The sequence below is a fragment of the Natator depressus genome, chromosome 10, assembly GCF_965152275.1.
Source record: "Natator depressus isolate rNatDep1 chromosome 10, rNatDep2.hap1, whole genome shotgun sequence".
Taxonomy (NCBI): domain Eukaryota; kingdom Metazoa; phylum Chordata; order Testudines; family Cheloniidae; genus Natator; species Natator depressus.
This window is the reverse complement of record NC_134243.1, coordinates 17,419,694-17,445,431: the sequence shown is the minus strand read 5'-3', so window position 1 is coordinate 17,445,431 and position 25,738 is coordinate 17,419,694. Positions and strand designations below refer to the sequence as shown.

The window sequence follows — 25,738 nt, the reverse complement described above, 5'->3', positions numbered from 1 at the left end:
AGCTTATAATCCTCCCAACCTTCTTTGGCCTGTGCAATCTACCAAGTTTGTAGGTAGTACCCCAGTGTTCCCCTGGAGGGTACTCAAATGGAATGGATACTTTAATTAAAACTCTGCACCAAGAAGATGATCATCTAAATACCTATAATATGTTTTCTGTGGAGCCTTCACATGTCACTTTAATAAGCAGAATACTGACTCGGAGGGGGTGTACATACCCCAGGCACCTTAACTGACTGACCTAACACTTCTCTATAGTGGCACGTTACCAAAACCGAATAACAAATCCTTATCAGACATGCTTCTTGTCATGGGTAGCGCTTTGGACCAAACTGAGATTAACTAGACTCTCTCTCCCTCTCTCTCTCCCTCTCCCCCCCCTCTCCCCACATGGAGACGATGCTGTAGCCTCCTGAAAAATGGACAGCATGATTCTTAACCATAGGTCTCTTTCCATTCAGTGAGTGGGTGACGATGAAACAACTTTCAGACAGTATAGGGTTGAGTGACATTTTTATCCCTAAAGCTGCTAAATTCTTGTTTAGCTTTAGGCATAATATGTGTGAATTGAGCAATCCAACCAATTCAAGCTGTTATGTCTGACTAATTTCACTAAGGGATTGAGAAAAGTGGATATTGCATGTGGTGGTGGGGAGGTCTTCCAATTTTACTCCAAGTTCTTAATTTTGTTAGGCACATCTAAATCAAGAGTTCAAAAGTGCATATTACTGAGGTTGATCTAAAAGGTCTGGTTTTCTGCAGTTTAAATTGAGATGGAAACATGAAAAAGCAGTTTCCCTAGTGAACTGCAAAGTTTTCAAGCTCACCGCAGTTCAAATAAATGGAGGCTGTGAAGTGCCCTAAACTGATATTTTTTTTCCTTAGAGAAAGTTGCTTCTGCATCAATATTTTATAGCCAAGCCAAGCAGTAAATGTGCCAAGGTGTGAGACTGTTTTAATAACAAGTCGCTTTGTTGAAAAGACTTTATGGCCTGAAGTGTTTTCCCCTGTAGCATTAAAATAGGCTTTCTTATTAAGAATAATAATTAATTAGCACTTACAGGTTTTTAGATCTTCCGTGGCCTTCGGAGATGTGGGATGAATATGTATTCTCCCCAATTCACATATGAAGAAGCTGAAGCAGAGAGGTTGGGGGCGTAAGGCCATCATGGAAGTTAAGATTAGGATTAAAACTTGGGGCTCCCTGTCCTTTGATTCCCTTCTTTTCTTTCTAAGCACTGTTGTCCCAATAGGGCAACAAAGCATGTGTGACAGAATCTGAACGAAGAGGATTACTGATAAACAAGGCTCTCTTTACTTGGGAAAAATTACTGTTGTGATGGTGGTGGAGTATTACTGTTAACTGAAGTCTCTAGAGGTGGATATTCCTCCTGATCATTGGACTTTTTTCCTGTTCTTTCAAGGATCAGTTCGTGGTTTTTCAGTACCTCTTGGGCGATTGATCTCTCTCTGCCTGTGCCTTTATAAGCATGCCGAAGCTGGTATTTCTGCCCCACTGTATATCACGACCAGTTTAGAGACTATGCAACATCCAGCTAGTCAGGCTGAATCTTGGAGTGACTTTCAACTAATTATAAAGGTTTAAAAATCTGGCATCCCGGAAATGGCCTGTATTGTTCTTGGTAGGAGTAAGTTCCAGGATCTTCCTCACGATTCAGTGCGTCTTCCACACCTGTGTGAGCTTTTTGCTTTGTCGTTTCAAGTCCTTGTTAGAAACCCATATTTATAATCAAATCCCTTGTACAACTAGCATCGAAACAGGCTTCATCCACCTTATTACATTTCTACCTAAAAATAATTCCCATTATATGTTCCAGTTTACCAAATATTCCGTTTTTTCATCCTCCACCCTGTCTGAAAGGAGCTCTTTGTAATTCTTAGACACAAAACTACATTAAGATGAAGTTAAGGATCAGTGTGTGAAAGAGTAACATAAAGGTAAAACACATTAGAGGTGTAATGTTCAGGGCTGTTACAAAACCTTCCTCATTTCCTGAGCTGTGTTAAAGGAGCTTAACTTCCCACATACTTAAAGGATATGATAGTCAGATGTGCCAATATGTTGATGCAAGAGCGTGTGAGGTTGCTGTTAAACTTTTACATTAGCGCACAAGGTTGATAAAGTTTGAGGAATGAATTGCTTTTCAATATCCATTGGAGATCAAAGCAAAAGCCTTTGAGGTGTTGGTGTGTTGTTGACAGTGTTGTAGGAAAAATTAAGGTGGCAAAAATGGAGGAGTCTTTTAATTACTGATTCCCCTGCTTTTATTATTTTGGGTGGACGCGTGTGTGTCCTGATGCAATCTTAATGATCACTAAATATAGTTTATATTTGTTAATATATCACTAGATAGGCAAACCTCATACTCTCCGTCTCTCCTTAGATGAGTCTTGAGTTGTGAATTATTTTTTCATCTCCAGTGGCCTCAATTCTCAGACTGTTTTTGGCCAGCCTGAGATTTTATATCCAGCCTATCATGGATACAAGAAATAGAATTGCAAATAGATGGAAACTCAGACTGTCACAATTACTTTACACACCCTTACAAATTACAAGCTTTTTTACCATCACACTGATATTGTTAAAAGAAAACCTCCACAAAGGAATTTCGCTTGCTTTTCTGCAGTGAAATATTGTCAAAAGTACTCAATCTTAGAGCAGGCCATTAGTTCTCTTCAGCCTGAAGGTCACTACATATGTGCAGGGGGAAGGATTTATAGATTGTGGTCAACCGGAATGAAGGAGCTGCTGTGGAAGGACAAATTCAGCGAAGCATGAAATATGTTGTGTTCGGTGCAGTGCACAAGATATTAACTACAGCCTAGGAAGACTTCATCATGATGATTTGTTGTAATGAGCACTCTGCTCTACCCTCATCTACCCTTAGCAGTGGCTCACTTTAGGAGCAGAATTAAACTCTTGGCTAATGTGAGAAACTTTTTCAAACAGAAGGAGCTTCTGCATATTTTTATTAACAGGGTTAAAACAAACAGGATCAGAATAGAAGCTAAGAAACTGATCTTGCATGGAACAGAGCAGTATGGAGCCCATTTCCTCTAAACTGGAGCACATCATCATCATCTTGTGCCTTCCTGCATATCTGTGATAAGTCAGAGGGGTTGGTGCATCCCTTAAACTGTACTTTGAAGCAATTGCACAATAAGATGCTTTATAAATTAGCTGTAAAGATGAGGCGTGTCCAATTCTATAGCTTCATAATTTATGGTAATTTATATCCAAATGTACATATTGACACTTATTTCATGCTTAAGGGAATAATTAGCATTTCCATGATTTCATACTGTTTACCCTAATCTTACTCCAAACTGAACGCTCAATGTTCCTTCCTTAAAACTCATATAGTTCAACTAGCTCTCTATAAAGGAAAAAAAGCAGAGTAGTTTTAAGAACAATTGATTTTCTGAGGACTTTTATTTTTTCCTGCAATAATGGGAATATTCTGTGTCTCAGCTGATTGATTTCATAAATTGCAACTTTTTAAGATGTTCTGGACAATGATTTAACTCCTGCTCCCTGTAAAGCATATTTGCCTTGGAGAAGTGTAAACTTAGTGTTCAAGTTAAACAACCATTTTATAATCCATAATATGGACAGACCAGTTTAGGAACAGATGGTTACAAATGATGCTATCTCACCTGTCACTGTGCTGAGCCTGGGAGCAGCAGAAATAAAATATTGTACAAGCCTCTTTTTAAATAGGGGTATGATGGAAGGTCTGAATATAGTTGGAGCTTTCTGGGTGGGAGATGGGAAATGGAGGAAACTGATTGCTTTCCCCCCTTCTCTCATTCCTCTTCTTCCTCCTCCCCCAACAAAAAACAAACAAATAACCCAACTGTTTGAGCACTTCCCTAAAAATGTTGAGCCAGTAAGGAACATAGGGTTTTAAAAAGTGGCCAAGCAAACTGCACAAGAAACTAGGCAAGAAAAAAGGAAGCCATCTCTGTATTCTGTATTAATCACGTAGTTCAGCCCTTCCATAGCAGTTTTCTATTTTTAGAAACATTATCATTTTTGTCTTTAAACAAAGACAGTTAGTTCTACAAAGAAGAGCTCAAATGCGATAGGGATAAAATAGCATATTGTCACTCTAAGGAGTATCTTTCTGAGAATGGAGATGAGCTTCCTGTCCTTACCAGATACTCCAGTAAGACAATCAGTATCTAAAGCAGGGGTGGGCAAACTATGGCCCGGGGGCCACATCCAGTCCTTCAGACGTTTTAATCCGGCCCTCAAGCTCCCTCCGGGGATTGGGGTCCGGGGCTCCGTGTGGCTCCCAGAAGAAGCGGCATATTCCCCCTCCGAATCCTAGTATAGGGGCAGCCAGGGGGCTCCACATGCTGTCCCCGCCCCAAGCACTGCCCCCGCAGCTCCCATTGGCCGGGAACCACGGCCAATGGGAGCTGCAGGGGCGGCACCTGCGGACGGGGCAGCGCGCAGAACCGCCTGGCTTCCAGGAGCTGCTTGAGGTAAGCACTGCCCGAAGACTGCACCCCAACCCCCTGCCCTAGCCCTGATCCCCCTCCTGCCCTCTCAGCCCCTCGGTCCTAGCCCAGAGCACCCTCCTGCACCCCAACTTCCTGCCCCAGTCCAGTGCCCCCTCCCACACCCTGAACTCCTCATTTCTGGCCCCACCCCACAGCCCTCACCCTCTACCGCACCCCAACCCCCAATTTCGTGAGCATTCATGGCCCGCCATAAAATTTCCATACCCATATTTGGCCCTTGGGCCAAAAAGTTTGCCCACCCCTGATCTAGGAAACTCAACCTGGAGATAGTTGCTTGTTATGGCCATTCTATAGGGAGAAGGCTCTTGTTCTCTGAAATAGTAGAACATTGAGAGTAAATCCACTCAAACTGCAGCTATCCAGGGTCAGAGTGGTGAGATGTGTATTTTGGTGCTAGTCCAAATATTGTTTGGGAAGATTTGCTCCCAGACCATTTTTTCTTTCTAAAGGAAAGGAGAGAGAGTAAACCAAGCAGACTTGGTCCGCAAGATTTCTTATTTTATTTGTGGAAGTTAGAGAAATACTACACAGATTCTCACAACGCCATTTGATTATGTGGTAATGTGGGGTATGTGCATTTTTTAGGGACAGGACAACTGCGGAAATGATAGCAATTCATCTGTTTGTTCTAAAATGAACATCTGCTCCTGCTTTCTGTCTCTCAATAACATTCTGAGAGAGATTACTTATCTCCCATTGGGCCAACTGTGTGAATTAATAGATCTTCAAAACAAATAAAAACATCCCCTTGAAATAAATACGCAAGCTAAAAAGGAAGCATGTGGTCTGAACAATGAGAAGTTCGGAAGGTCACACAAGTGTATGCTGGAAAGAAACGAGTCATAAGAACAGCAATTTTTCTAAAGCAAATGTTTCACTGGTATTTCTCACAAACTTAGTTTTGATATCATGTGGTTCTATATTTAGCAAATTTGCTTAGAGCCTCATGTGTCCAAGTTAATTTTTCCGGAGCAAGTTTCTGTCCTGGAAACGACAATACATGATATCAGTGGCGTCTCTGGGTTATGAAATTTTTCCATCCTTTCTCCCTGAGTATCTGCTCTTCTCCTTCACTAGGAATCAATAGACCTGGGTTCGGATTCTCACTCTGCTGTTGATTGTCTTTCTGGCCTAGCACAAAACACTAGGGCCCAGATTTTTAAAGATATTTAGGAATTGCTGTGCCTAAATCTCATTTTCAGAAGGGATTTAGGCACTTAGGAGCCTCAGTTTCCCCATCTATACAATCGAGACGGGGATAGCACCAATTTTGAAAAATGCTTTGAGGTTCTTGGATAATTGACTTCAATGGGACTTAAACATGTGCTTAACTACTTTGGGGCCAAAAAGATGGTGTTAGGTCATTACTGCTTGCTAGAACACCCCAGCAAACACTGTTACAAAAGAACTTAGAAGTGGAAGTTAGGAATACTGTCTTTTCAGTACTTTTTAGAAATGTAATTGAAGAGTAGAAATTCTAGTTCATTTTATTTGGGATTACAGTGCAGTTTATTCCTAGCTGTGCTTTACTATACCATTAATGGGTCCATCTTCAAACTTGTGGAAACAAGTAGAAGAAAATCTAAAGAATTCCTGTAGTATGATTGTTCAGAAGAGTCCTCAGATCTTGGTAACTGGCAGCACCTCTGGTACTACTTTTTGTTTCATAATTCTGTTTTAATTAAAGAATGTAAACATTTAAGCATGTTATAACAACTGCATTTACCATCTCTGATTTTCATTGGCCTCTGTAAATCACAGAAGTTAGAGATAGAAATAACTTCTTATTAGATCATTCAGTCCACTTATCTCTGGGCTAAAACAGCACTGAATATAAGAGAAGGCTGAAAATATTTATAAATTGTGTACTGTATTATGGCTGGATTTGAACTGGAGAGTCTATCCTTTTTAATCCGGTACTCTGCTAGCTTAGGTAAAGTGGAAACTAAGGATAACATTTTAAAGCCTCTTAGGCTCTTTTGGAAAATCACTTGGGTGTTTTTGAAAATTTTACTTGAGAACAACTGAGACATTTAATTACATACAGTATTGTTGTAGCCGTGTTGGTTCCAGGGTTTTAGAGAGACAAGATGAGTGAAGTAATATCTTTTATTGGACCCGCTTCCATTTGTGTGAGAGAGCAGCTTTCGAGCTACACAGAGCTCTTCCTCAGGACTTGGAAAAGGTATCCAGAGGAAGAGGACCTCAGGAAGAGCTCTATATAGCTCGAAAGCTTGTCTGTCTCCCCAGCAGAAGTTGGTCACTCCCCTTGTGACATTTAATTATAACAAAAAGTTATAATTGTTTTTGTAGTTTTTGTGGATACAGACTAAGACGGCTACCCGTCTGATACTTAATTATAACAGACACTCTAAACAATCTTTAGCTCATAGGCATGTTTGTAAATTCAACTGCTATGGTGATATTGTAACTATTTTAATGTTGTTTTTTGTAGCTGATGCTTTTTTCAAAGCTGCCGTGAGCCTGGTTCCTGAAGTGCCAAAGATGATCAATATAGATGGGAAGATGCGTCCCTCTGAACCATTCCTCCTGGAATTCTTCTGTAACTTCTTTTCCACTTTATTAATTGTGCCAGTAAGTAACTTTAGCATGAATTGCAGTGTGAAGCATTTAATTCCTACAGCTGAAGGTGGCTATTGATATTTTAGCTTGTCTGCTTATAGACCAGACCTTGTTTTAAACTGAATATTTCTTACATGTTTTATTATAAATACTGTGTCCGTTATTTATTTTTAAACTACAATAAAAAAATACTTCTGTTTTTATATATCAAAGCATATGAAAGGTAGTTGAAACACAGTGTCCAAAGTTACTTGAGCACATTCAGCGTAAAACCCTAATCCTGTAATTCCATCATACTGCACCCCATTCTTCAAAAGGCAAAAGCCTGTGAACAGACTCTGACTCCATCAGATTGACAGTGGAAGTGCATTTGAATTGGAGACTACTGAAACTCCCAGACATTCAGATGTGGGGACCGCTAGCTTGAATGCCCAGCTGATCTTAACTGCGAGGGGAGAGGTTTTTTCAGATCCCTAGATCCAGAGTGTGTAAGTGTGTGCAGATCACTATCACCCCCTTGAATTGTATATGGAATTGAACAATGAGCCACTGGAGTCTGCTGCACTGGTAAAATATGCTCTCTGTTGATAAAGGTGCCAAGCAGATGCGCCGCTGCATTCTGTGCCTGTGGTTTGAGTGGACTTCAAAGGTGGGTGGGTACAGTGATCTAATCGGGAAGTGACGAAGCCATGGATAATGGAGTCATGGCCCACGTCTGAATCAGTATTATCAGAGAAAAATAGCTGTGAACATCCTACCCAGAGCAAGTAGGGGGGTAGGGCAGGAGGCACTTCATGCCGCATGAGCCACTTGAAACAAGGAAGGATCAGACTAACACGGCTGCTACTTTGAAACCTGTCAATATGCAAGGCACTGCATTTAGCCGTATGGAGTGGAAATCTATCAACTTCATGAAAAAACTCGTACAGATACAGACAGACATCATCTTCCTTTCCAAATGCGAACAGGTGGACATCGTACCAAAAGGACTGAAGGTAAAAAATCCATTACAATCTACATACCACACAGACTATGCTGACAGCTTGTGCCACAAGCTCTCAAAGAAACTGCGGAACCACCTGATCAACATCCTCTACAGCAAACGGAAAGATTAAGAATGAGCTTTCAAAACTGGATACTCTCATAAAAAAACCAACCTTCCACACAAACTTCCTTGTGGCTGGACTTTACAAAAACTAGACAAGCCATTTACAACACACACTTAGCTTCTCTACAAAAGAAAAAGGACACTAAACTGTCTAAACTACTACATGCCACAAGAGCATGCAATGCACAGCACAGCAATGGTTCCCTTAACCCACCCAGCAATATTGTCAATCTATCCAACTATACTCTTAGGACAGATTCTTCTGCTGGGCTATCTCGGGGCCTCTCCTTCTTCCCCTCCACCCCCATGAACATGATACAGTTCTGTGGTGACCTAGAATCCTATTTTCGACGTCTCCGACTCAAGGAATATTCCCTACACACCTCTGAACAACATACTAATCCACAGAGACCTTCCTACCAACACTACAAAAAGAAGGATTCTAGGTGGACTCCTCGTGAAGGTCGAAACAACAGACTGGACTTCTACATAGAGTGCTTCTGCCGACGTGCACGGGCTGAAATTGTGGAAAAGCAGCATCACTTGCCCCATAACCTCAGCTGTGCAGAACACAATGCCATCCACAGCCTCAGAAACAACTCTGACATCATTAGCAAAAAGGCTGACAAAGGAGGTGCTGTCGTCATCATGAATAGGTTAGAATATGAGCAAGAGGCTGCTAGGCAGCTCTCCAAACCACTTTCTACAAGCCATTACCCTCTAATCCCACTGAGGGTTACCAAAAGAAACTACAGCATTTGTTTAAGAAACTCCCTGAAAAAGCACAAGAACAAATCCGCACAGACACACCCCTGGAGCCCCGACCTGGGGCATTCTATCTACTACCCAAGATCCATAAACCTGGAAATCCTGGACGCCCCATCATCTCAGGCATTGGCACCCTGCCAGCAGGATTGTCTGGTTATGTAGACTCCCTCCTCAGGCCCTACGCTACCAGCACTCCCAGCTATCTTCAAGACACCACTGACTTCCTGAGGAAACTACAATCCATTGGTGATCTTTCTGAAAACACCATCCTGGCCACTATGGATGTAGAAGCCCTCTACATCAACATTCCACACAAAGATGGACTACAAGCCGTCAGGAACACTATCCCCGATAATGTCACGGCAAACCTGGTAGCTGAACTTTGTGACTTTGTCCTCACCTATAACTATTTCACATTTGGGGACAATGTATACCTTCAGATCAGCAGCACTGCTATGGGTATCCGCATGGCCCCACAGTATGCCAACCTTTTTATGGCTGACTTAGAACAACGCTTCCTCAGCTCTCGCCCCCTAATGCCCCTACTCTACTTGCATTATATTGATGACATCTTCATCATCTGGACCCATGGAAAAGAAGCCCTTGAGGAATTCCACCATGATTTCAACAATTTCCATCCCACCATCAACCTCAGCCTGGACCAGTCCACACAAGAGATCCACTTCCTGGACACTACGGTGCTAATAAGCGATGGTCACATAAACACCACCCTATACCGGAAACCTACTGACCACTATTCCTACCTACATGCCTCCAGCTTTCACCCAGACCACACCACACGATCCATCGTCTACAGCGAAGCTCTACGATACAACTGCATTTGCTCCAACCCCTCAGACAGAGACAAACACCTACAAGATCTCTATCAAGCATTCTTACAACTACAATACCCACCTGCTGAAGTGAAGAAACAGATTGACAGAGCCAGAAGAGTACCCAGAAGTCACCTACTACAGGACAGGCCCAACAAAGATAATAACAGAACGCTACTAGCCATCACCTTCAGCCCCCAACTAAAACCTCTCCAACGCATCATCAAGGATCTACAACCTACCCTGAAGGACGACCCATCACTCTTACAAATCTTGGGAGACAGGCCAGTCCTTGCCTACAGACAGCCCCCCAACCTGAAGCAAATACTCACCAACAACCACATACCACACAACAGAACCACTAACCCAGGACCCTATCCTTGCAACAAAGCCCGTTGCCAACTGTGTCCACATATCTATTCAGGGGACACCATCATAGGGCCTAATCTCATCAGCCACACTATCAGAGGCTCGTTCACCTGCACATCTACCAATATGATATATGCCATCATGTGCCAGCAACGCCCCTCTGCCATGTACATTGGTCAAAATGGACAGTCTCTACATAAAAGAATAAATGGACACAAATCAGATGTCAAGAATTATAGCATTCATAAACCAGTCGGAGAACACTTCAATCTCTCTGGTCACTCGATTACAGACCTAAAGGTCGCAATATTACAACAAAAAAACTTCAAAAACAAACTCCAGCGAGAGACTGCTGAATTGGAATTAATTTGCAAACTGGATACAATTAACTTAGGCTTGAATAGAGACCGGGAGTGGATGTGTCATTACACAAAGTAAAACTATTTCCCCATGTTTATTCCCCCCCCCCCCCCCAACCTCCCACTGTTCCTCAGACGTTCCTGTTAACTGCTGGAAATGGCCCACCTTGATTATCACTACAAAAGGTTCCCTCCCCCCCCCCCCCGCTCTCCTGCTGGTAATAGCTCATCTTAAGTGATCACTCTCCTTACAGTGTGTACGATAACACGCATTGTTTCATGTTCTCTGTGTATATAAATCACCTCACTGTATTTTCCACTTTATGCATCCGGTGAAGTGAGCTGTAGCTCACGAAAGCTTATGCTCAAATAAATTGGTTAGTCTCTAAGGTGCCACTAGTACTCCTTTTCTTTTTACCCTAAGATGGTGAACTTCTTTGGGACAGGGTATGTGGGCTTCATCAATATGAGGGAGGGGTCAGATACTAACTTCGCCATGCTCTCTGGTTGTTTCTCCCAGCTGGCTGAAACAATCTTTATCTGGACTAAGTCTCAACCTGCTCAGCATCATCCAGCCAGGTACTTGGGAAAATACTCTCTCTTGATGCAGTGTCAAGGATGCATTAAGCGGAGTGTCATCTGCATATAGATGGTACTGCCTCCCAAACTACATTTCTCTCACCCCCCGATGGTGTCACATCCAGTACGTGCTGAGCAGGAGGAATGAGAACAGAGCACTGCTGCATCCTGCATTAAAAGAGCCCATTGTGTGGATAAGCAACTGCCCAATACCACTCTCTTCAGTCTCTCTAAAAGGAAGGGTTGGGGCCACTTTAACCATTGAAGATCTTCATTACTCATGGATACAGTACCCATGTGCTTGATTTAAGCCAGCTATGAAGAATGAGGAACCAGGACCTCAGTGAGTGAAACTGATCCTGAACTGATAGGGTGTCAATCCAGTCTGAATTTCCACCATCTGTTACCTTTGCTAGATGGTCCTGGCTTTACTCATGAAGCTGGAGTGGGGAAAGATGGACATGAAAGGTTTTGCCTGCAGAAAAGCTGTTTATAGTTATTGGTGGTGCTACAGAGAAGCATATTGACTCTTTGAGTTTAAATGTCCTTCATGGGTTCAAAACTGAATATCCATCACATTTGAAAGGTCTCTGAAGAGAATCCTCAGTGCTCTCCTAGTGCATGTTTCCACACAGTACTGACATGGCACTTTATCTCAGCCTAAGGGATTTACAGAACATTCCTTATTAAGCAATAAAATGACTTGAGATATTGCGAACATCAGTGAGTATAAAGAAATAAGTAAAAGTGACCTTCTGTAGCACAGTTAGAAATCTGAGCAGAAAATAAAATGAGATTCAATTTGGGGAAACTGCAGACTAATATGGTATATCTGCATATTAGATTATTTCCCCAGTGCACAGAAGAAAGGGGAAACTTGGAAAGCAGTAATAATACCTAATTTTGCCCATCCTGTTGGTTAAACATCTGTATTACAGAACCATCTCACTTAAATTAACAGACAGTGGGTAGGATTTATGTAGCTGACTGTCTCCAGATTAATTTCATTCTGTTTTACATCCACCATTTTAAAGGCTAATCAGCTGCTTAATAGTTGGCATTATGGGTGAAACATTGAGTCTGTGCCATTAATTCCTTGGCACTGATAGTTCAGTGGTCCTGATGCTAAAAGCTGATGAATTTTGCCTCAAAAACTCTTGCCTCCTGGTGCCAAGAGGTTAGTGGAAAATGTGTGTATAGTTAAGTCGTTCATGATTCAGGAATTCAGCAAATTTTTAACATTCATGAGTTTGTAAACTCATAAAGGTGTCATATTTACCATGTGGCTTCAGCTATTCAGGATTACTTGATGAAAACAGGATTCACTTTTTAACTTTAAATCTGTTAATGTATGAATTGCAAAGGGAAGCTTTCATACTACAGCAGATTGGAAATTGTGTACATGTTCTCTTTTGTAATGCAAAAATCATATGTGGTAGCTCAACCTTAGAAAGACTTTTTCCACATCCATTACCCTGTGTAGGTATAGTAAGTTGTCTTCCCTTCTTCTGTGGTTTACAGGGTATAGAATGAAATTACAACACAAATATATTCTCTCAGTTAACTGTTCGTTTTTAATATTAAACTTAGTGTAGATACTCATCTGTCTTAGGTACAGACGTAAAGTGACTTTGCTGTGGTTGCACAGGACATCGGTGACACACATCAGGGACTTGAACCTAGGTCTCCTGAGGGCTAAGCTAGTGCTCTCCCCATTGCATCATCTTTGCTCCCACAACAGAACTAAACAAAATCCATTTTGAAGACACTGTCATCTTGGAAAGGGTGCAAGGGTTGTATGTTGCCAGAAAAGATTGTTTCACTAAAGTGCTGTCTCTACTGAACATAATGTAGACTTGAAAAGCTCTGTTTAAGCTCGAAAGCTTGTCTCCTTCAGCAACAGAAGTTCGTCCAATGAAAGATATTACCTCACTCATGTTGTCTCTGTAATGTAGATCAACATTTTTGTAGGATCTGGATGTACAAGAGCAACAGGAAAACAATGCAAAGCTCTGACTATTATTGTCCATTGTTATGAGTCACTTCAACCTTGGAGGCAGTATCCTTTTTAACTGGTAGTGTTTTCAAGTGGGAATAATAATTAGGAACTGCCCGTGGTCATAATTTTCCTTTTTTGAAGAAGTAGACAGATTGTTACAAAACATTACAATTGCATTCCTTTCCAGGTTTTAACCCAGAGGTGTATTTTACATGCAGATATAAGAAAGTTCCTTCTAAACATTAGCAATTATTACTGAAAGATAAGAAACAATCTTAAATTAATGATAAAGACCTAACGATGAAACCTATATAAGTGAAGAAATTCAGAAGTTCCATTTTTACTATGAAAATGATAGCACTTTAAACACTTATAGAAACCACCCATGGTTTTTACCCAGAACCAGGATAAAAAACCCATTTACTAATAAGCAAGTCTCCCTTGGGGCCCATACTTAACTTACCGCTTTTGAGGCTGACATTCCTTCATTTTGGTTAAAATTGGGCTCAGAATGGAAACTAAGTTATAACCTTAAATGTGGGCCATCTAGTATCATGTCATGACTTTTGTCTTACTGTTTTTTTTTTTTTGGCCCTTCTCTCCCTTTTATTGTCTTAAAAAAAAATTCTTTCCCTCCACAGTGGAGAGAGAAATTTTCCCTTTCTCCCACTTTTTCCGCTGCCCTCATTCCCCCTTCCCACTCTACCCACATGTGCAGCAATATACATGGTGCTATTGGCCAAGCTACTTTCTTTGTTTGCTCCTGTGCTCTGCCGGAAGCCTTGGTGTCCCCCTGCTCGAGCCATGCATTTGAGGGAGTGCATTGTATTGAATATGGAATGAGGGAGAGGAGTGGCTAGCCAGCAGTGTGTTGTGCCTCCGTTCGCAGGTGTGACACTGAAGAGAGGTAACTTCAGAATTAAACTCACACTTGGGAAAATGGTCAGGAAGGAGCATGAAGTGTCCTGGCCTCTGGCAGTAATTGCCAATGAAAGGGAGGGCAGGCCCCACCTTTAGATCTGCTCGTGCTGAAAGAGATTTCCAGTGAGAGGCAGGGATTTCAGGGACTATAATTTTCCCTGCTTCCATCCCCCAATGCCTCTATTCTGTCCCTGCTGTCCTCTCCTCCCTACTCACTACATTGAGGAACTCTCCTATTACCATGTGGCTGTCCTAGAGGTGCTGGTATGTCACACCCAGCTCATCTTGAGGTTGGTGCAGTGTTGAAACTGCTGTTAAGAAGAATGAAGTGTTTCTGAAAGTTGGTGTGCTTACAATTATTTCTTTTAATATTAAAAGGCCATTGCCATTCTGTAGCTTTGGTGCCTTCCCAATTGTATATTTCTTCCAAGATTCATAATTACATGAGTAATATACTTGTTTTTGTAGTTTACTGAAATAATAAGAGTAAACAAAAAAAATCTAACTAGAGTGTGTAATTTTGGAAGTTCAGCTGTTAAGAAGTTGACAGCTAATTTTGTTTGCCTCCCCCCTCAGATTAGAAAGCAAAGGATTTCAAAGCTTGTCTGCTGTGGCTGCCTAGACCAGGTTGATTATTATGGGTCAAAAAGATGTTATAATTTTCTCTTTGAATGTGTTTTTAAATGGGTTTGCTAGGAAGCACACTTCAGAAAAGTCACTGACGGTTTTAATTCTATTGTATTTTGCTGTCACAGAGATGTTGCTGCACTTTAAAAACCAAAAACTCGAACCTCTCGCTGATTGTTAGTCTGTCTCTTGGTTGTTCTGTAGGACCATCCAGAACAGGGAGTGTTGTTTCTCGTGCGAGGACTACTCAATGTGATCCAGGATTATACGTGGGAGGATAATAGTGATGACAAAGTTCGGATTTACGCCAATGTTTTGCATCTACTCTCTGCAATGACTCAGGAGACCTATATCTACCACATAGACAAAGGTAAACTGTGAGGGTTATTGTGAGTTCTATGTTCTACAGCATTACATCAATACAGTTCCCCATTGCATTGCATCGCATCAGTGATTTGCCAGTGTAAATGCTAGCTGATTAAAATTGAAGCAATAACCTTATACAATGGATTATTCTCCTGCACACATCTGTGTACTACAGTCTAGAATGACCATGAGAGATCATTTGGGTTGCTAAGCAGGTATCCAGGCCATACTTATAATAAAACAATATTCCACAAAGAGCATTTATACTTAATCTACTTGTTTAAAGCTTTATTTGTGCAAATCCTAGGACTCCAAACTGGATTTCTTCAATGGGCCTCGTCAAACATTGTGTTAAGAGTCCTCCATGTATTTGTTTTAAATAATAGTATCTTATTGCAACCCACTTGTCAGAGAGTGGTATGTCCTCCTCTGTGCTCATGAGAACATAAGAATCCACAGATGATGCAAGTCTGTTTCAGCTCACAGTTGGAGAGTCTGGACTTTTAATGCAAGCTGTAGAGACTCATCCTTTTAGCTCTAGAAGTCCATGGTTCAGTCCCCAATGTCTGCTAAGACAGTGGCTGTTACTTTAGTACAGGGATGATCCAACTCTGTAAGGTCTCATACCAGTTCAGAAGTTCTTCAAAATGTTCTCACTGTCTTCCCTCTTTTTCCCTCACCCCAAAGGATCATAGTTAAGCTAAGATTTAGTCACGGGTAGTTTTAATAAAAGTCATGGACCGGTCATGGACAATAAATAAAAATTCACAGCTTGTGACCTGTCCACGACTTTTACTATAAATACCCCTGACTAAAACTTAGCAGCTCCTGGGGCCCGGGACACCACTGCTCTGATGGCTAGCCCCTGCACTGATGGCAGGGGCTGACTGCTCCCAGCCGCCCGCTGCTCTGAGGCCCCCAGGGACCTATACTCCGAAGGTCTCCAGGGCGGTCCCTGGGACCGCTGCTCCTCCAGTGGCCCCTGAGGCCAGCCATACTGGCTGCTGCTCAGGCGGCTCCTGGGACCGCTCCAGCAGCATCCGGTGTGGCTGTCCTGTGGGTCAGCTGCACCGGCAGCTGCAGAAATCACGGAGGTCCTGGAAAGTCACGGAATCTGTGACCTCAGTGACAGACTCGCAGCCTTAATCATTGTTGTTTGTTTTTATCCTCACTATCTATTTCACCAGTAGATTCTTTAACAGTTGAATTTGTGCTTCCCAATAGATATGTTGTCATGCATGACCCTCACATACTTTATCAAAGAGATTAAAATAATTTGCTTTCTATTAAAGTTCATCAGGTACATTAAGAGGATTCCAGTGTTTACAAAAAGGCTGAAATAGCATCTAAAAGGGACAAGAATCCAATTTTGGGGTCTGTTCCAATGTGAAAGGACTGTGTTATAACTAACCGACCTGTCTCAGGAAAAATATAGATCATAATCACTTACCTTTTGAGCTATAAACTCAACCCAGCACACCTTAGCATTGTGAAAAGAGGTGCTCTCAGCTGCCAGCATGAAAAGAGTGTCTCTAGCACACTTCTCTGTAATTATTATATCTCCTGAGGGAGGCTTTATTTTATCCCTCATCTTTTGCTCTGAGGAGCCTCAAGGCTTTATCTTTGACCCTCTAACTCTCCTGTTTTTATTTTTCTGAGACACCTCCTGGCTAGCTTCAACCTTGGATGTTACCTCTGTGCTTTTGCAACTCCACCCCATATCCCTGGGTCTTGTATTCTGATCCCTTTTATCTCTCATTTGTTGGCCTGTCTTTGTTCTATTGGCTCCATAACTTCCTAATGCTATGCCTGAAAGACTGTGTGCTGCTTTCTGGATAAAAGTCAGTTTTGAGCCTTGTTTTTAACTCTGCCAGTTCTGGTGTAAGCTTACTGTAGTCGTGTGAATTCCAGACACTGCTGCAGGAAAAGCAGTAGAGAGAGGTTACTAAGATAGGCTTGTTTGTTTAAAATCCAGATGTGAACTTGAGCATAGCTGGGTATGCATAGGTGAAGAATTTTGTTTTGTGGACACACTTTCCCACAGCTTGGGGATTTCCTGCCAGCTGCCTTTTGTGAAGGCTTTCTCTGCAGACTATTTCATACCTCCAGGATTACTGCATTGTGGCAATGTGGAGCTGGAAGAAGAAAATCACTTTTTCCAGTATGCCACTTATTGTTTGACAAGACACAGCATCAACCACCCAATAGGAGCATCCACTGGTCGCTTCTGTTAAACTTCCCACTCTCTCTCTACTGGAATAGCCTTTTGGGTTCTGTTAGCTTTGGATTTTAGCTTTTTAGCCTTAATGCTTCATCTTTTTTTTTTTTTTTTTTTTTTTTTTTTTTAAGATCATCCTGAGGGCTGAACTCTATTTGGTTTTGTACTTTAAGAAATTACAACTCATTAGAAAAATTAAATATTTCTTGCAGTTCATCCTAATTAATTCTATGATATATAGTGAAGGAGACAAAAAGGAGAAAGTGAGACAACTGGCCCATATTTTTAAGATCAAAGAACAAGCTTATAAGAACAGCAATAATATTTTTTTTCTTTTCAAAGAAAATTTTTAGATGGGTGAATCAGCCTGAATAATTATACAACTGACTAGTTAGTGCAGTTCCCAGTAGAAGTAAATAGAACTTTTCAGAAGAATCTCTATCAAAACTTTTAGAATTTGTTAAAACTATTTGCATTTATATGTTTAGAGGGTCTTTCTTTTTGTCTGAACTGTCAACAAAGCTTAGGCTTGTCAACACTTTGTATGCATATATTATTTAACAGCTCTAAACCTCAGAATTTAAAGCTCAGTCCTGCTCTAAAATTCAAGTATGTGGGGACACATCTGATAAAATGATCTATTATGCAAACACTGTTGCCAGTTTTACAGGAGATAGACTCAAATCTGTGTGTGTGTGTATATATATATATTGTGTGTATATATATATATATATATATATATATATATATATATATATATATATATATATATAATATATATTATATAAATAAATATAAAAGCAGGTTCAAGTGCTAGTATCTGTTGTGGGAATCACCATTTTAAAACTACGGCTATATCTTGAGATTTCACAGTGGCAAACCTAAGATTATTCTAATTATAACAAATGACCAAAACAGACCTGTTAACATTTATCAACAAGTTGAATGTATCAAATAGTGCCACTGTCAGCACTAAGGAAAAAGGTTTCCCAAATGGAGATACTTGCCCCAGACCCTAAAAATGAAGTAAGTTTTGTTCTGACTCAGTTTTAAGCACTAAGTGTTTTAGCCCCTGCAGTGCACCAAAGACTGTCTGCATTGCATACTTTGACACAGTTAAACTTTTGTGGTTGCATCTGCTACCCAGTAGTTCTTTCAGATGTACTCCAACTTTTGTCTCATTCTGCTAAATTCCTTGTATGATGCTAATCTTGCAAGATGTAGAAACTGAGGGAGGCTGCCCATCACCCAGTTGCTTGGAGTAGGCTGGTTTGGCAGAAGTTATCTGCAAAAGATCCCAAGTTTCTCTTTTTAAGGTAGGGAAAAATGTGTGAGGGGATGATCACAGCCATCTTTAACTGAGGCTTTAGCTCTTCATGATCATGATGGGACCAGTTCTATTCCAGTTGAACACATGGAATTTTACCATTGACCTCACTGGAAGCAGGATCAGGCCTTTATGGCCATCCTTCTGTTGGAGAGGCCCCCAATTCTTTATGTACCTGCTTCCTGTTTTCATATGGACCTAACAGTCTAACCATAAACAGATGATGGGTTTAGAAGCTCATTGTCATTTTTGTGGGATATAGAAATAAATATTTCCCTACTAGAATCTGAATCATTATAGTGGAGACATAATGCTGGAGGAGAAGGGAAGAAAGTCATATTTTCCAGGCATTTAAAAACAAAACATATTTTTTTGTAAATGCAGCTGTGTTTGGATGTGGTAATTGTATCTTCTTAAATCATAACAGGGAAGGTGAAACAACTAGCAAAAAAAACCTTCCCATGCATTGGATGCGTTCCAGTCATTGGACTTGCAGGTCGCTGACACTGACACTTTGGACAGCACTGAGGCATAATAGACTTTCAGTAAAGAGGAGAGATGCAGTTAGTGTCAGCAAAGTTTAAATCCTATTTCAGGATCCATGTAAAGGAAAAGAGAGGCCCAATTTCCCCTTTAAGCGATATCTGCACTGGTTTTCTGCTTCCTATTTTCTAAATACCCATTTAGGAAGGGTTGGCTTCTCTGCAGGAAAATTTAAAATTTTAAAAGTTGTGATCAGTTACAAAAAATCTGATTCTGACAGTGATAAAAAAGATGCTGCAAATTTAGTGTGCTCCAGAAAAAGGCTAAAATATATGGCAGAGAAGAGTCCTTTGTGGATTGTAATTGCTTGTGGTTTTTACACCTAGACGCTAAGATCTCACTCTGGCAATTATATATTTATTTATTTATTTTCATTGTATAGCTGGAACCATGAAAGTGAGGCTCAGAATGATTAAAATGTTTGAAAGTGTGGTGGTGAGTTAGTAGCAGAACTGGGAATAGAACCCAGATATCTTGACTTTTGGTCCCCTGCTCTAAGACTGTGCTTCCTTCTGATGGTATGCTGATTTTCAGACAAAGGCAGATCTAAAATAAATACTTGAGTTCTTCTGGTGGATGGGCTACCAAGATAAAGTCACCATCCATGACAAGATGTAGCAGCCTAGGAGGAAGTTTACAATTGAGCCAATATGGAACATCGGACTGTAGTGAAGATCTTCCTAGTCTCTTTCAGAATCTCTAAGAAAGTGAATGTGATCTTATCTTTTTCCATTTATAAAAGGGTCAGAATAACACTTACCCCTTTCTTGGGGATGTTCTGAAGTTTAAATGTTTGTAAAGTCCTATGATATCATCAAATGAAAAAAGCTATGTGAAGTAGTTATTTTCCCTCTTCCCCTGGGGCAACATTTCTGTTTCTAGACAGCAGCACCATAGTTATATGGATTTCTTGGAGTGCCTTGTACAAAGAGAGAGAACTGGGAATGATTGTGAAGGATGTCTGGGGGACATTGGATTTTTTAATTCTCTTGGAGATTTGATTTATTAGAAATACCTAGATTTTGCTGAGGAAGAAAATTAAAATCAACAGATCGTAAATAAGTGCATACAGATTATTATGTAGTCAGTAGAAAATTGTGACATGAAAGAGGATGATGCTAAATATACACAGCCGAAGAGGACTGGCCATGACTTGCTGAGAATCTTTAATCTCATTCTACATCAACAAACATGGGACTATCCTCTTGCAGCTGCTGGTTTGTTCCATTAAAGATGCTGGTGGATTTCTGAAATGAGTTCAGCTTGCAGTGAAATAGCTTTCATGCCTGACTAGGTGCAAATACCATTCAAATGGCAGCAGTACCAAGTACAATGAATATGGAATCTTTCCTCTGGATTTAGTGGATTTTTTTCAGCCATTACCTACTTGTAGATGCAATTGTCATAGGATCCAGAGCCCTAGTGCATTGGCAATTAAGAGTTTTCGGTGCCTGTGATGCAAAATGGTGGGCCACTTGAGTATTAACTCAATGGGGAGTACTGACTTCATGTGATGGAACAGTTTTCCTGGCATCTGCACGAAGCACATAACATAAAATGTATCCAGGTGTTAAAATGTGTTTATACCAAATAGACCTTTATTCTGATTGAGCCCTGGTCTACACTAGGACTTTAGGTCGAATTTAGCAGCATTAAATCGATGTAAACCTGCACCCGTCCACACGATGAAGCCCTTTATTTCGACTTAAAGGGCTCTTAAAATCGATTTCCTTACTCCACCCCTGACAAGCGGATTAGCGCTTAAATCGGCCTTGCCGGGTCGAATTTGGGGTACTGTGGACACAATTCGACGGTATTGGCCTCCGGGAGCTATCCCAGAGTGCTCCATTGTGACCGCTCTGGACAGCACTCTCAACTCAGATGCACTGGCCAGGTAGACAGGAAAAGAACCGCGAACTTTTGAATCTCATTTCCTGTTTGGCCAGCGTGGCAAGCTGCAGGTGACCATGCAGAGCTCATCAGCAGAGGTGACCATGATGGAGTCTCAGAATCGCAAAAGAGCTCCAGCATGGACCGAACGGGAGGTACGGGATCTGATCGCTGTATGGGGAGAGGAATCCGTGCTATCAGAACTCCGTTCCAGTTTTCGAAATGCCAAAACCTTTGTCAAGATCTCCCAGGGCATGAAGGACAGAGGCCATAACAGGGACCCGAAGCAGTGCCGCGTGAAACTGAAGGAGCTGAGGCAAGCCTACCAGAAAACCAGAGAGGCGAACGGCCGCTCCGGGTCAGAGCCCCAAACATGCCGCTTCTATGATGAGCTGCATGCCATTTTAGGGGGTTCAGCCACCACTACCCCAGCCGTGTTGTTTGACTCCTTCAATGGAGATGGAGGCAATACGGAAGCAGGTTTTGGGGACGAAGAAGATAGCTCACAGCAAGCAAGCGGAGAAACCGGTTTTCCCGACAGCCAGGAACTGTTTCTCACCCTGGAGCCAGTACCCCCTGAACCCACCCAAGGCTGCCTCCTGGACCCAGCAGGCGGAGAAGGGACCTCCGGTGAGTGTACCTTTTAAAATACTATACATGGTTTAAAAGCAAGCATGTGAAAGGGTTACTTTGCCCTGGCATTCGCGGCTCTCCTGGATATACTCCCAAAGCCTTTGCAAAAGGTTTCTGGGGAGGGCAGACTTATTGCGTCCTTCATGGTAGGACACTTTACCACTCCAGGCCAGTAACACGTACTCGGGAATCATTGTACAACAAAGCATTGCAGTGTATGTTTGCTGGCGTTCAAGCAACATCCGTTCTTTATCTCTCTGTGTTATCCTCAGGAGAGTGAGATATAATCCATGGTCACCTGGTTGAAATAGGGTGCTTTTCTTCAGGGGACACTCAGAGGAGCCCATTCCTGCTGGGCTGTTTGCCTGCGGCTGAACAGAAATGTTCCCCGCTGTTAGCCACAGGGAGGGGGGAGGGTTGAGGGGGTAGCCACGCGGTGTGGGGAGGCAAAATGCGACCTTGTAACGAAAGCACATGTGCTATGTATGTAATGTTAACAGCAAGGTTTACCCTGAAAGAGTGTAGCCAGTGTTTTATAAAATGTGTCTTTTTAAATACCGCTGTCCCTTTTTTTTTTTCTCCACCAGCTGCATGTGTTTCAATGATCACAGGATCTTCTCCTTCCCAGAGGCTAGTGAAGATTAGAAAGAAAAAAAAAATGCACTCGAGATGAAATGTTCTCCGAGCTCATGCTGTCCTCTCACGCTGACAGAGCACAGACGAATGCGTGGAGGCAAATAATGTCAGACTGCAGGAAAGCACAAAATGACCAGGAGGAGAGGTGGCGGGCTGAAGAGAGTAAGTGGCGGGCTGAAGAGAGGGCTGAAGCTCGAATGTGGCGGCAGCGTGATGAGAGGAGGCAGGATTCAATGCTGAGGCTGCTGGAGGACCAAACCAGTATGCTCCAGTGTATGGTTGAGCTGCAGCAAAGGCAGCTGGAGCACAGACTGCCACTACAGCCCCTGTGTAACCAACCGCCCTCCTCCCCAAGTTCCATAGCCTCCACACCCAGACGCCCAAGAACGCGGTGGGGGGGCCATCGGCCAACCAGCCACTCCACCACAGAGGATTGCCCAAAAAAAAGAAGGCTGTCATTCAATAAATTTTAAAGTTGTAAACTTTTAAAGTCCTGTGTGGCATTTTCCTTCCCTCCTCCACCACCCCTCCTGGGCTACCTTGGTAGTCATCCCCCTATTTGTGTGATGAATGAATAAAGAATGCATGAATGTGAAGCAACAATGACTTTATTGCCTCTGCAAGCGGTGATCAAAGGGAGGAGGGGAGGGTGGTTAGCTTACAGGGAAGTAGAGTGAACCAAGGGGCGGGGGGTTTCATCAAGGAGAAACAAACAGAACTTTCACACCGTAGCCTGGCCAGTCATGAAACTGGTTTTCAAAGCCTCTCTGATGCGTACCGCACCCTCCTGTGCTCTTCTAACCGCCCTGGTGTCTGGCTGCGTGTAACCAGCAGCCAGGCGATTTGCCTCAACCTCCCACCCCGCCATAAACGTCTCCCCCTTACTCTCACAGATATTGTGGAGCACACAGCAAGCAGTAATAACAGTGGGAATATTGGTTTCGCTGAGGTCTAAGCGAGTCAGTAAACTGCGCCAGCGCGCCTTTAAACGTCCAAATGCACATTCTACCACCATTCTGCACTTGCTCAGCCTGTAGTTGAACAGCTCCTGACTACTGTCCAGGCTGCCTGTGTACGGCTTCATGAGCCATGGCATTAAGGGGTAGGCTGGGTCCCCAAGGATACATATAGGCATTTCAACATCACCAACAGTTATTTTCTGGTCTGGGAATAAAGTCCCTTCTTGAAGCTTTTGAAACAGACCAGAGTTCCTGAAGATGCGAGCGTCATGTACCTTTCCCGGCCATCCCACGTTGATGTTGGTGAAACGTCCCTTGTGATCCACCAGAGCTTGCAGCACTATTGAAAAGTACCCCTTGCGGTTTATGTACTCGCCGGCTTGGTGCTCCGGTGCCAAGATAGGGATATGGGTTCCGTCTATGGCCCCACCACAGTTAGGGAATCCCATTGCAGCAAAGCCATCCACTATGACCTGCACATTTCCCAGGGTCGCTACCCTTGATATCAGCAGATCTTTGATTGCGTGGGCTACTTGCATCACAGCAGCCGCCACAGTAGATTTGCCCACTCCAAATTGATTCCCAACTGACCGGTAGCTGTCTGGCGTTGCAAGCTTCCACAGGGCTATCGCCACTCGCTTCTCAACTGTGAGGGCTGCTCTCATCTTGGTATTCATGCGCTTCAGGGCAGGGGAAAGCAAGTCACAAAGTTCCATGAAAGTGCCCTTACGCATGCGAAAGTTTCGCAGCCACTGGGAATCGTCCCAGACCTGCAACACTATGCGGTCCCACCAGTCTGTGCTTGTTTCCCGAGCCCAGAATCGGCGTTCCACAGCATGAACCTGCCCCATTAGCACCATGATGCATGCATTGGCAGGGCCCATGCTTTCAGAGAAATCTGTGTCCATGTCCTGATCACTCACGTGACCGCGCTGACGTCGCCTCCTCGCCCGGTAGTGCTTTGCCAGGTTCTGGTGCTGCATATACTGCTGGATAATGCGTGTGGTGTTTCATGTGCTCCTAATTGCCAAAGTGAGCTGAGCGGCCTCCATGCTTGCCTTGGTATGGCGTCCGCACAGAAAAAAGGCGCGGAATGATTGTCTGCCGTTGCTCTGACGGAGGGAGGGGCGACTGACGACACGGCTTACAGGGTTGGCTTCAGGAGGCTAAAATCCACAAAGGGGGTGGCTTTACATCAAGGAGTAGTTCAGGCAGAACTTCACGGAGGGTTCCAATAAGAAATGGTGCACCTAAGTTATTGTTCTTATTGGAACAAGGAGGTTAGCCTGGCCTCTGATTGATACATGGCTAGATCTACCTCGCAGCACCTTTTCTGTGAGTGACTGCAGTGTGACCTAGAGGAATGGGTCCCCTAGACAGGGGAGAAGGCAAATGAGTACAAAACAAATCTGGTCTATTTCTTGTTTTGATCCACTCCATCTATCTTTTACATCTTTGGCTGGCAGCAGACGGTGCAGAAGGACTGCATGCCATCCACATCTCATGGCTGCTCGGCAGAAGACGGTGCAATAGGACTGCTAGCAATCCATATTGCCTGCCTGCTCACCATAAGACGGTTCAATAGGACTGACTGCCGGACTAAAGAGAATGACCTGGTCAAGTCACTAAAAATTTAGTCCCTGCGCCCATGTCTGCCCAGGCGCTCCTGATCGACCTCACACAGGCGACCAGGAGTACCTCGGACATGACGAGGACGGCTACCAGTCGTATTGTACCGTTTGCTGCCACAAGGCAATGGGTTGCTGCTACTGTGTAGCAATGCCGTACCGCGTCTGCCAGCACCCAGGAGACATACGGTGACGGTTAGCTGAGCGGGCTCCATGCTTGCGGTGGTATGGTGTCCGCACAGGTAACTCAGGAAAAAAGGCGCGAAACGATTGTCTGCCCTTGCTTTCACGGAGGGAGGGAGGGAGGGAAGGGGGGACTGACGATATGTACCCAGAACCACCCGCGACAATGTTTCAGCCCCATCAGGCATTGGGATCTCAACCCAGAATTCCAATGGGCAGCGGAGACTGCGGGAACTGTGGGATAGCTACCCACAGTGCAACGCTCTGGAAGTCGACTCTAGCCTCGGTACTGTGGAAGCACTTCGCCGAGTTAATGCACTTAATGCACTCCTGTGGGGACACACACACTCGAATATATAAAACCGACTTCTATAAATTCGACCTTATTCCGTAGTGTAGACATACCCTTAGATAATCACACATTAGAACCTGTTAATGCTAGTATTTACCCAGCATGCTTCTTCCAATACAGACCATTTTTTGGCACTTTATCGATTCACCGCTTCAGAATCTGAGCCCGGTGATTCTCATTGTTCTTTCCTGTGGAATTTGTCACGCATACACCTCATGCCACTGAGGTATTGTGCTGCAGAATCTAGGTTTTCTTGATGTTTGCAAAGTTTGTACCAAACATGAACTGAACGTAAATCAATGCAGT

General features: G+C 42.9%; 2 protein-coding genes across 3 annotated transcripts in view; both read left to right on the top strand.

Annotated features, from left to right (window-relative positions):
• Positions 1-25,738, top strand: part of VPS35L (VPS35 endosomal protein sorting factor like) — a 121,866-nt gene that overhangs the window by 78,989 nt on the left and 17,139 nt on the right. For both annotated transcript variants that reach the window (XM_074965354.1, XM_074965353.1), the window contains 2 exons: positions 7,007-7,146; positions 14,902-15,067. In XM_074965354.1, coding sequence (XP_074821455.1) covers positions 7,007-7,146; positions 14,902-15,067 — 306 coding nt within the window. The remainder of the gene's footprint in view (positions 1-7,006; positions 7,147-14,901; positions 15,068-25,738) is intronic.
• Positions 20,553-22,753, top strand: LOC141994400 (myb/SANT-like DNA-binding domain-containing protein 7). Its single transcript, XM_074964612.1, has 2 exons — positions 20,553-21,671; positions 22,262-22,753. Exons 1-2 carry the CDS (start codon positions 21,119-21,121, stop codon positions 22,345-22,347), a joined length of 639 nt encoding a protein of 212 aa, XP_074820713.1. The 5' UTR covers positions 20,553-21,118; the 3' UTR covers positions 22,348-22,753.